The sequence below is a fragment of the Mustelus asterias genome, chromosome 1 (assembly GCF_964213995.1).
Source record: "Mustelus asterias chromosome 1, sMusAst1.hap1.1, whole genome shotgun sequence".
Taxonomy (NCBI): domain Eukaryota; kingdom Metazoa; phylum Chordata; class Chondrichthyes; order Carcharhiniformes; family Triakidae; genus Mustelus; species Mustelus asterias.
The window spans coordinates 45,971,843-45,983,919 of NC_135801.1; the positions used below are offsets into that span (position 1 = coordinate 45,971,843).

The 12,077-nt window shown below is 46.1% G+C and overlaps 1 protein-coding gene across 1 annotated transcript in view; it reads right to left on the reverse strand.

The window, feature by feature from the left end:
• Positions 1–1,648: 1,648 nt before the first annotated feature.
• The window catches only part of rbm46 (RNA binding motif protein 46), a 180,383-nt gene continuing 169,954 nt past the window's right edge, over positions 1,649–12,077 (reverse strand). Inside the window, exon 4 of the mRNA XM_078212050.1 lies at positions 1,649–1,851. Coding sequence (XP_078068176.1) covers positions 1,649–1,851 — 203 coding nt within the window. The remainder of the gene's footprint in view (positions 1,852–12,077) is intronic.

Below are 12,077 nucleotides of genomic sequence, written 5' to 3' on the forward strand. Positions count from 1 at the left end.
TTTTTTCATACCTGCTTGGTTATTTGTACAACAGTAAGAGATGTTGGGTAGGATTTTCTGCCCCCCTCCCGCCACGGCATGTTTTCCAGCAGCAGGGGTGGCTTGCTATTGGCCGCCAGCAGGATCTTCTGGTCCCACCAAAGTCGATGGCATTTTGCATGGCTTGCCCATCTTGCTGCTGGGGTCCAGAAGATCCTACCCATTGTGTGGAGTAATACTTTTTTCCCAATTAGTATGAATGGCCGTGTTGATTGACGGTGGCATAGTGGTTAGCACTGGTGCCTCACAGTGCCAGGGACCTGGGTTCGATTCCCGACTTGGGTCACTCTCTGTGCGGAGTCTGCACGTTCCCCCTGTGTCTGCATGGGTTTCCTCTGTGTTTCGGTTTCCTCCCACAGTCTGAAAGACATGCTAGTTATGGTCATGCTAAATTCTCCCTCAGTGTACCCGAACAGGTGCCGGAGTGTGGCGGCTAGGGAATTTTCACTGTAACTTCACTACAATGTTAATGTAAGCCTACTTGTGACAATAAATAAACTTTAACTTTAGTTTTATGAACTTGCAAGAGGATACCTTTTCAAGGAGATTTTGCATGGTTGTTTTATTTTCTCATCATCATTTAATATTTGCCTGGCTCATTGGTTTTATGCATAGCGGACACTGTGCTGGTAATGTCAACATTTCATGAACAAATAAAAAACATCATTGCCACAAATTATCCCAAACTGCATTGTGATCATGTGGGAACTCCAAGCCAATTATTTTATCGCTGAGGTTACTTTTTAGATATAGCATATAAAATTAGAGTTGTTTATCTAAAATATAAAAAGCAAGACTTAAGTCTCTTGCCTAGTGAAAAAGAAAAAAATGCCAGCTTTTTAAAATAATGTGAATTTTATGATTCTGCAATGAACCTCACCTAAAATGTGTTTTCCATTAAAAAAAAACAACCAGGAAGAATTTTAGTGATATTTAATTAAACACATGATTGCAACAATTCAACTAATGCAATATAAATAATTTTCTCTAAATAACTAGAACATGCAGGCACGACAAAAACAAGAAAATGTCAAGCTTAACAATTTGAAACAGTGTAGGTAATTTTAATTTTAACCTAACTTGCCGAGTGTAAACACATTATCAGCCAGAACACCAGCTTTACATCTCAACTAATATTACTCTCCACTGACGACAAATTGGAAAGGATATAAAAGTAGCATTGCACCCAATATCATTAGTTTCCTGACGGATGGGTTAGGTGAAAACTAACCCCAGCACGACAGTGAGCACTGAAAGATGAAAAGAAAATACAGCATTGTTCTTGAACATTAGTGCAGCTATAAATCCTAGTAAGAGGTCTGAATTTCAGTGCATGAATTATGCTGTAGGCATTTAAGTGCAAGATAACTGAAGGGAAACAAACAAATAGACCGTTACTGTGATGAAAAACTCGCCAAGTTCATTAACACTTTGTTTAAATCTTCAACAAGAACATAAAACAATTTGATAAAGTTCTTACACAGGAAAGAATTACACATTTGTGCCTCAATAAATTTCTTAGCATAACAAATGGACAAAAATGTTTTCAGAAAGCCAACTTGCATTCCAAAAAAAACTTACAAAACTTGGGTATTCCATTTACAGTGCTTTAGAAGAAAGACCCATGACTAGAAACATATAACCGTTGTCCAATATGATTGTTGTTAACAAGAGGTAGTGTTGTTGACAATGGATAGCTAGGATAAGAGTAAGGTCTAGATGTGTATTGAAGCAGACTGGATGCAGAAGTTGGAAGAGGTGTACCAACTTGAGAGAGACTACTGACTGAGTTGGTCCGGCGCAAACTGTAGTCTATAAATACAGAAATATGCACATTATTCCATAAAAATTACATAATTACAATATTCAGTTCCTACAAAAATGTAAAATGTGATATGGTCATAAATTCATAGCCTTTTGGCTACAAATACCACATTGAAACAGCCACCATTTTATGTTATCATAGAATCCCTACAGTGCAGAAGGAGGCTATTCAGCCCATTAAGTCTGCATTGACCACAATCCCACCCAGGCCCTATTCCTATAATCTCACATATTTACGCTACTAATTCCCTGAGATAAAGTTATGAGTATCTCGCCCATTTCCTCTGGTTCCATGCATAAATTCCGTCCACTATCCTTGAGTGAACCAACTCTTTCCCAGGCTACCCTTTTGCTCTTTACATATGTATAAAATGCCTTACAATTTTCCTGTTTGCCAAGGACTTTTCATGACCCCTTTTAGCCCTCCTAACTCCTTCCTTAAATTCCTTCCTACGTTCTTTATATTCTTCAAGGGCTTCATCTGTCCTAAGCCTTTTAGACCTTATGAATGCTTCCTTTTCCTTTCTGACAAGGTTCATAATATCCCTCGTTATCCAGGGCTCCCGATACTTGCCACACTTATCCTTCATCCTCACGGGTACATGCGGTCCTGAATTCCAATTAACTGACATTTGAAAGACTCCCACATGTCGGATGTTGATCTACCCTCAAACAGTCTCCCCAAATCTACACTCTCCAAATCCTACCTAATGTTGTTGTAGTTAGTTTTCCCCCAATTTAGCACCATTGCCCGAGGACCACTCTTGTCCTTATCCATAAGCACCTTAAAATTTATGGAATTATGATCACTGTCCCTGAAATGCTCTCCTACTGAAACTTCAATCATCTGGCCAGGCTCATTGCCCAATACCAGGTCTAGTATGGCTCCTTCCCAAGTTGGGCTATTTACATACTGTTTCAAGGAACCCTACTGGATGCTCCTCACAGATTCTGCCCCATCCAAGCCCCTAGCAGTGAGTCTGTCACCCAAGGGGGGGTTACAGTATTCAAGGCTCGGCCCTGGCTGGGGAAGGCAGTGGGTGGGGGGATAGGGTGGTGGGGGAAAAGCAGCAGCAGTCTGGGGATGCAGTCCTCGGAGCTTGTCTGCGGGACCTGATGAGATATATCCCAGGACGTTGTGGGAGGCTAGGGAGGAAATTGCGGGTCCCCTAGCAGAGATATTTGAATCATCGATAGTCACGGGTGAGGTGCCTGAAGATTGGAGAGTGGCAAATGTTGTACCTTTGTTTAAAAAGGGCTGCAAGGAAAAGCTGGGAACTACAGGCCAGTGAGCCTCACATCTGTGGTGGGTAAATTGTTGGAAGGTATCTTGAGAGACAGGATCTACAGGCATTTAGAGATGCAAGGACTGATTAGGGACAGTCAGCATGGCTTTGTGAGTGGAAAATCATGTCTCTCAAATTTAATTGAGTTTTTTGAAGGGGTAACCACGAAGGTAGATGAGGGCAATGCAGTTGATGTTGTCTACATGGACTTTAGCAAGGCCTTTGACAAGGTACCGCACGGTAGGTCGTTGCATAAAGTTAAATCTCACGGGATCCAGTGTGAGGTATCTAAATGGATACAAAATTGGCTTGGGTGGTTGTAGAGAGTTGTTTTTCAAACTGGAGCCCTGTGACCAGCGGTGTGCCTCAGGGATCAGTGCTGGGCCCACTGTTATTTGTCATTTATATTAATGATTTGGATGAGAATATAGGGGGCATGGTTAGTAAGTTTGCAGATGACACCAAGATTGGTGGCATGGTGGACAGTGAGGAAGGTTATCTCCAATTGCAGCGGGATCTTGATCAATTAGGCCAGTGGGCTGACGAATGGCAGATGGAGTTTAATTTAGACAAATGCGAGGTAATGCATTTTGGTAGTTTGAACCAGGGCAGGACTTACTCAGTTAATGTTAGGGCATTGGGGAGAGTTACAGAACAAAGAGATCTAGGGGTACGTGTTCATAGCTCCTTGAAAGTGGAGTCACAGGTGGACAGAGTGATGAAGAAGGCATTCGGCATGCTTGGTTTCATCGGTCAGAATATTGAATACAGGAGTTGGGACGTCTTGTTGAAGTTGTACAAGACATAGGTAAGGCCACACTTGGACTACTGTGTGCAATTCTGGTCACCCTATTTGGAAGGGCTGGGCTTCCAAAATCTCACTAACTGTCCTGTCTGGAGACAATACACATCTCCTTAAACTGTGCTTAACACTCTCTCCACTCACATTGTCTGTACCTTTGAGACTTGATTACCTGTAAAGACTCACATTCCAACCATTATTTTGTAAATTGAGTTTGTGTCCTTATATGCCCTGTTTGTGAACAGAACTCCCACTCACCTGACGAAGGAGCAGCAAGCGCTCTGAAAGCAAGTGGCTTTTGCTACCAAATAAACCTGTTGGACTTTAACCTGGTGTTGTGAGACTTCTTACTTCGAAGAGTTGCCAGAAGCATGTACTGCCACAGGTTCTGGCTCCGCAACGAGACAGTGCAGCACCTATGTCTGGTCCTCGTGATTTGGCACCTCGACCAACAACGGGAAGCCCACTCCCAGTGCTGGTGAAGGTCACAGTGGCCCTCAGCTTTTATGCAACCTGGTCTATCCAGGCTGCCAGCTGGGACCTTTGTGGGATCTCCTAGTCCTCAGAGCACAAGTGTGTCCACGAGGTGGCGGATGCCCTGTTTGCCCAGGCAGGCCACTACTTAAATTTCAAGCTGGGCCAGGCCCAGCAGAAAATCTGGGCTGCTGGATTTGCCGGCATCACAGAATGTCAAACGTCCTGGGGGCAATCAATTGCACACATGTCGCCCTGCGGTCTCCACAATGCCAGGCACCATGGTTTGTGAACAGGCAGGGGTTCCACTCCCTGAATGTTCAGTGTGTGCAACTACAGGATGTACGTCATACACGTGTATGCAGGACACCCAGGCAGTGTGCATGATAGCTTCATCCTTACGCGCTCCGAAATCCCTGAGGTCTTTCAGGACCATCCCTGCCTACTGGCATGGTTCTTGGGGAACAAGGGCTACCCGCTTAGGACTTGGCAACAGCTACAGACTAAGGTGGACGCCCATTATAATGAGGCCCACAAAGCCACCCAGTCCATCGTGGAGTGGTGCATTGTGCTCCTAAAGATGTGGTTCCACTGTCTCGACCACTCTAGCAAAATCCTCCAGTAGTGGCCTGTGACAGTCTCCCGCATCGTGTGGCCTACTGTGCACTCCACAACCTGGTGCAGCAGCAGAGAGAGTTCTTGGAGAATGAGGGTCACCAGCCAGACACCCGTGGGGTGGAGGCAGCCCAGGAGGATGTGGAGGAGGGAGGTGGAGGACAGGTGGTGGCAAAGGTCCGGCATGGCAAGGTGGTGAGAGAGGCCCTCATTGTCACAAGATTCTTGGACTAGGGGACATGTGGTGTTACAGCTCCAAACCAAACCCCCACTCCCCACCAATACTTTTCACTCTCCTGCACCATGGTTGCACCAGAGTGATGGGTCTGGGTTGGCTGTGTCAGCGAGTTAATGGTCCAGCTAGGTGGGTGATCACGATTCGCTATGTTGCACAATATGATGCTGCCCAGATGCAAAACAAGTCTGATTCCTACCTGATCTCTGTATGCACACTGGCACCTGGGCCTACATCTAGGTGGGGGTCAGGGACACCACCTTCTAGTGCAGCTCAACACGTGGCTAAACAGCTGGTGTAGGAGGGAGGGTTTCAGATATCCGGACCATGGGGGTTCTCTTCCGGGGCAGATGGGACCTGTACAAGGACGGCTTGGATCTAAACTGGAAGGGCACAAATATTCTGGCCGGGAGGTTTACAAGTGTCACACGGGAGGATTTAAACTAGTTTGGCAGGGGGGTGGGAACTAAAGCAAAGGTGAATTAGCTGAAGGGGAACCAGAGAGTAGGGCCAGTAAGACTCAGAGAAACAGCAGGCAGGATGGGATTGCTAATCAAAGAGGTTCTGGTGGACTGAAGTGCATTTATTTCAATGCGAGAAGTGTAACAGGTAAGGCAGATGAACTTAGAGCTTGGATTAGTACTAGGAACTATGATGTTGTTGCCATTACAGAGACTTGGTTAAGGGAAGGACAGGATTGGCAGCTTAACATTCCAGGATACAGATGTTTCAGACGGGATAGAGGGGGATGTAAAAGGGGTGGGGGAGTTGCACTACTGGTTAAGGAGAATATACTCCGGGAGGACACCTCAGAGGGCTCATACAGCGAGGCAATATGGGCAGAGCTCAGGAATAGGAAAGGTGTAGTCACAATGTTGGGGGTTTACTATAGGCCACCCAACTGCCAGCAGGAGACTGAGGAACAGATATGTAGGCAGATTTTGGCAAGGTGTAAAAGTAACAGGGTTGTTGTGGTGGGAGATTTTAATTTCCTCTATATTGACTGGGACTCACTTAGTACTAGGGGTGTGGATGGGGCAGAGTTTCTAAGGAGCATCCAGGAGGGCTTCCTGAAACAGTATGTAGATAGTCCAACTAGGGACCTGGTATTGGGGAATGAGCCCGGCCAGGTGGTCGATGTTTCAGTAGAAGAGCAGTTCGGGAACAGTGACCACAATTCAGTAAACTTTAAGGTTCTGATGGATAAAGATAAGTGTAGTTCTCAACTTAAGGTGCTAAATTGGGGGAAGGCTAATTACAACAATATTAGGCAGGAACTGAAGAATGTAGATTGGGGGCAGATGTTTGAGAGCAAATCAACATCTGGCATGTGGGAGGCTTTCAAGTGTAAGTTGATAGGGATTCAGGACCGGCACATTCCTGTAAGGATGAAGGATAAGTATGGCAAGTTTTGGGAACCTTGGATAACGATAGATCTTGTGAGCCTAATCAAAGAGAAAAAGGAAGCATTTGTCAAAGCTAGGAGGCTGGGAACACACGAAGCAAGTGTGGAATACAAGGAAAGTAGAAAGAAACTTAAGCAAGGAGTAAGAAGGGCTAAAAGGGGTCATGAAAAAGCATTGGCCAGCAGGATTAAAGAAAATCCCAAGGCTTTTTATACATATATAAAGAGCAAGAGGGTAGCCAGGGAGCGGGTTGGCCCACTCAAGGACAAGGGAGGGAATCTATGTGTGGAGCCAGAGGAAATAGGCGAGGTATTAAATGAGTACTTTGCGTCAGTATTCACCAAAGAGAAGGACTTGGTGGATGATGAGTCTGGGAAAGGATGTGTAGATAGTTTGAGTCATATTGAGATCAAAAAGGAGGTATTGGGGTTCTTGAGAAACATTAAAGTCGACAAGTCTCCAGGGCCTGATGGGGTATACCCCAGAATACTGAGAGACGCAAGGGAGGAAATTTCTGGGGCCTTAAGAGAAATCCTTGTATCCTCACTAGCTACAGGGGAGGTCACAGAGGATTGGAGAATAGCCAATGTTGTTCCCTTGTTTAAGAAAGGTAGCAAGAATAATCCAGGTAATTACAGGCCAGTGAGCCTGACATCAGTGGTTGGGAAATTATTGGAGAGGACTCTTCGAGACAGGATTTATTCCCACTTGGAAATAAGTAGACGTATTAGTGAGAGGCAACATGGTTTTGTGACAGGGAGGTCGTGTCTCATGAACTTGATCAAGTTTATCGAGGAAGTGATGAAGATGATTGATGAGGGTAGGGCAGTGGATGTTGTCCACATAGACTTCAGTAAGGCCTTTGACAAGGTCCCTCATGGCAGACTGGTGCAGAAGGTGAAGTCGCATGGGATCAGAGGTAAGCTGGAAAGGTGGATACAAAACTGGCTCGGTCAAAGAAGACAGAGGGTAAGCAGTGGAAGGGTGTGTTTCTGAATGGAGGGCTGTGACAAGTGGTGTTCCTCAGGGATCACTGCTGGGACCTTTGCTGTTTGTAATATATATAAATGATTTGGAGGAAAATGTAACTGGATTGATTAGTAAGTTTGCGGACGACACAAAGGTTGGTGGATTTGCGGATAGCGATGAGGACATCAGAGGATACAGCAGGATATAGATCAGTTGGAGACTTGGGCGGAGAGATGGTAGATGGAGTATAATCCGGACAAATATGAGGTAATGCATTTTGGAAGGTCTAATACAGATAGGAAATACATAGTAAATGGCAGAACTCTAAAGAGTATTGATAGGCAAAGGGATCTGGGTGTACAGGTACACAGGTCACTGAAAGTGGCAATGCAGGTGGAGAAGGTAGTCAAGAAGGCATACGGCATGCTTGCCTTCATTGGCCAGATGAGAGGTGGGGGAGTAGCAATGCTGGTTAGGGAGCATATTACAGCGGTACAGAGGGTGGACAATATGGAAGGGTCAGGTAACGAGTCACTGTGGGTGGAGCTCAGAAACAGGAAGGGCGCAGTCACTATGCTGAGGGTATACTACAGGCCTCCCAACAGCCCACGGGAAGTTGAGGAACGGACATGTAAGGAGATTCTGGACAGGTGCAGAAAAAATAAGGTTGTTGTAGTGGGAGACTTTAATTTCCCTCACATAGACGGGAAATCGCTTAGGGCTGGGGTCCTGGACGGGGAAGAATTTATAAAATGCAATCAGGAAGGCTCTTTGGAACAATATGTTGACAGTCCAACTAGAGAGGGGGCTATACTGGACCTAGTACTGGGGAATGAGCCCAGTCAGGTCATCAAAGTTGCAGTAGGGGAACATGTGGCAAATAGTGACCACAATTCTGTAAACTTTAGGATAGTAATAGAAAAAGATGAGTGTTGTCCTATGGGTAAGGTGCTGAATTGGGGGAAGGCTAACTACAGCCGGATTAGGCAGGATTTGATGGCTGTTGATTGGGAGAGGCTGTTTGAGGGTAAATCCACATCTGGCATGTGGGAGTCTTTTAAGGAGCAGTTGATAGGACTGCAGGACAGGCCTGTGCCTGTAAAGAGGAAGGATAGGAAAGGTAGGATTCGGGAGCCATGGATAACCAGTGAAATTGTGGGTCTAATCAAAAAGAAAAAAGAGGCATACATGAGGTCCAGGCAGCTAAAAACAGATGGAGCACTGGAGGAATACAGAGAAAGTAGAAAAGAACACAAACAGGGACTTAGATGGGCAAAAAGGGGTCACAAAATGTCCTTGGCAGACAGGATTAAGCAGAATCCTACGGCATTTTATACATACGTTAGGAACAAGAGGGGTGTTAGGGAAAGAATCGGACCTCTCAGGGACAAAGGAGGGGAATTATGCTGAGAACCAAAGGAAGTAGGTGAGATCCTAAACGAATACTTTGCATCAGTATTCACAAAAGAGAGGGACATGTTGACTGGTATTGTCTCAGAGAGATGTGTTGACCCGTTAGAAAAAATCTCAATTACAAAGGAGGAAGTGTTAGGTTTTTTAGGAAACATTAAGACAGACAAATCCCCAGGGCCGGATGGCATCTATCCTAGACTCCTCAGGGAGGCGAGAGATGCAATTGCTGGGCCTCTAACAGAAATCTTTGTCTCTTCACTGGACACAGGTGAGATCCCAGAGGATTGGAGGAGAGCAAATGTGGTCCCGTTATTTAAGAAGGGTAGCAAGGATAACCCGGGTAATTATAGGCCAGTGAGCTTGACATCCGTGGTAGGGAAGTTGTTGGAGAATATTCTTAGAGATAGGATATATGTGCATTTAGAACTGAATAATCTCATTAGCGATAGTCAGCATGGTTTTGTACGAGGGAGGTCATGCCTCACAAATTTGGTTAAGTTTTTTGAGGAGGTGACAAAAACGATTGACGAAGGAAAGGCCGTGGATGTAGTCTATATGGATTTTAGTAAAGCATTTGACAAGGTCCCTCATGGCAGGCTGGTGCAAAAGGTTAAATCTCACAGGATAAAACGTGAGCTAGCTAGATGGGTGGAGAACTGGCTTAGCCATAGAAGACAGAGGGTAGCAGTGGTGGGATCTTTTTCCGGTTGGAAGTCTGTGACTAGTGGTGTTCCGCAGGGCTCTGTACTGGGACCTCTGCTGTTTGTGATATATATAAATGATTTGGAGGAAGATGTAGCTGGTGTGATCAGTAAGTTTGCGGACGACACAAAGATTGCTGAAGTTGCGGATAGTGATGAACATTGTCAGAGAATACAGCAGGATATAGATAGGCTGGAACATTGGGCGGAGAAATGGCAGATGGAATTTAATCCAGATAAATGCGAAGTGATGCATTTCGGTAGATCTAATGTATGGGGGAGCTATACAATAAATGGCAGAACCATCAGGAGTATAGACACACAGAGGGACCTGGGTGTACAAGTCCTCAAATCCTTAAAGGTGGCAGCACAGGCGGAGAGGGTGGTCAAGAAGGCATATGGCATGCTTGCCTTTATTGGACGGGGCATTGAATATAAAAGTTGGCATATGATGTTGCAGCTGTATAGAACGATGGTTAGGCCACATTTGGAATACTGCACCCAGTTCTGGTTGCCACACTACCAGAAGGACATGGAGGCTCTAGAGAGAGTACAGAAAAGGTTTACCAGGATGTTGCCTGGTATGGAGGGTCTTAGCTATGAGGAGAGATTAGGTAAACTGGGGTTGTTCTCCCTGGAAAGATGGAGGATGAGGGGCGACCTAATAGAGGTATATAAAATTATGAAGGGCATAGATAGAGTGAACAGTGGGAAGCTTTTTCCCAGGTTGGAGGTGACGAACACAAGGAGTCACGGATTCAAGATGAGGGCGGCAAGGTTCAACACAGATGTCAGGGGGGTGTATTTTACACAGAGGGTGGTGGGGGCCTGGAATGCACTGCCAAGCAAGGTGATTGAGGTGGACATGCTGGGATCGTTTAAGACTTATCTAGATAACCATATGAACAGAATGGGAATAGAGGGATACAAAAGAATGGTCGAGTGGGCACATGAGTGGCGCAGGCTTGGCGGGCCGAAGGGCCTGTTCCTGTGCTGTATTGTTCTTTGTCCTTTGGTACTGAGTTTAAAAATTGGCAAGTCATGTTGCAGCTTTATAGAACCTTAGTTCGGCTGCACTTGGAATATAGTGTTCAATTCTGGTCGCCACACTATCAGAAGGATGTGGAGGCTTTGGAGGGGGTACAGAAAAGGTTTACCAGGATATTAGCTATGAGGAGAGGTTGGATAAACTTGGTTTGTTCTCATTGGAGCAACGGAGGTTGAGGGGAGACCTGATAGAAGTCTACAAGGTTATGAGAGGTATAGACAGACTGGATAGTCAGAAGCTTTTTCCCAGGGTGGAAGAGTCAATTACTAGGGGGCATAGGTTTAAGGTGCGAGGGGCAAGGTTTAAAAGAGATGTATGAGGCAGATGTTTTAAACAGAGAGTGGTGGGTGCCTGGAACTCGTTGCTGGGGGAGGTAGTGAAAGCGGATACGGTAGTGACTTTTAAGGGACGTCTTGACAAGTACATGAATGAGATGGGAATAGAGGGATATGGTCCCCGGAAGGGTAGGGGGTTTTAGTTAAGTCGGGCAGCATGGTCAGTGCAGGCTTGGAGGGCCGAAGGGCCTGTTCCTGTGCTGTAATTTTCTTTGTTCTTTCCTGCAGGGCCACGGGGTTGGGGGTGGGGAGGGGTGCAGGGAGCCCGTTCCCAGGGTCCGCTGGATTCTAGGGATGCCATGGCAGCTTGTGTGGCCAGTGCACCTGCGTGGCAACAGCAGCAATGATGAGTATACCACAGGCACTTGGATTTGGAGATCGCATTCGTAGTGGGCCGAAGGGTGTTGTCCGCGCACAACAACTTTCGGAGCCCCACCAGGTCAGATCAGGGTACAGTCATCCCCTTTGGAGGATAATCACAGACATCGTAGTCACAGCTGTGGGGTGCAATAACATTTATTGATGAAAGAAACTTCAATAATTTGAAGTGAGAATAGTTAACAGTGAGATTAAACAGGTGGACGTGATCGTTAACAGTGCCGAATTGCCTAAACCTAACTGGTATGGCCCTTCACCCATGCCCTCCTGGTGTCCCTACAACTTCTTTGTCTTACGTGGCCTTGCAAGACGTTGATGTGTCTCCCCAGGGTGCATGTCAGAGGTGGAGGTGGTCAGCTGCATTCCGCTTCCCGTCATCCTGGCGGGCATCCCTGGAGGGCTGGAACCTGGGGAGCCCTGGCCAACCTTCTGGTGGCACAGACGTATCCATGCCACCCTGTTCATTCTGCTGCCCTCGAGATGCACCGGTGTCAGGAAGGGAGAGTCAGAAGGCTTTGCGACAGTCGGAGTCTCCGGAGTGGAAGGCCCCGG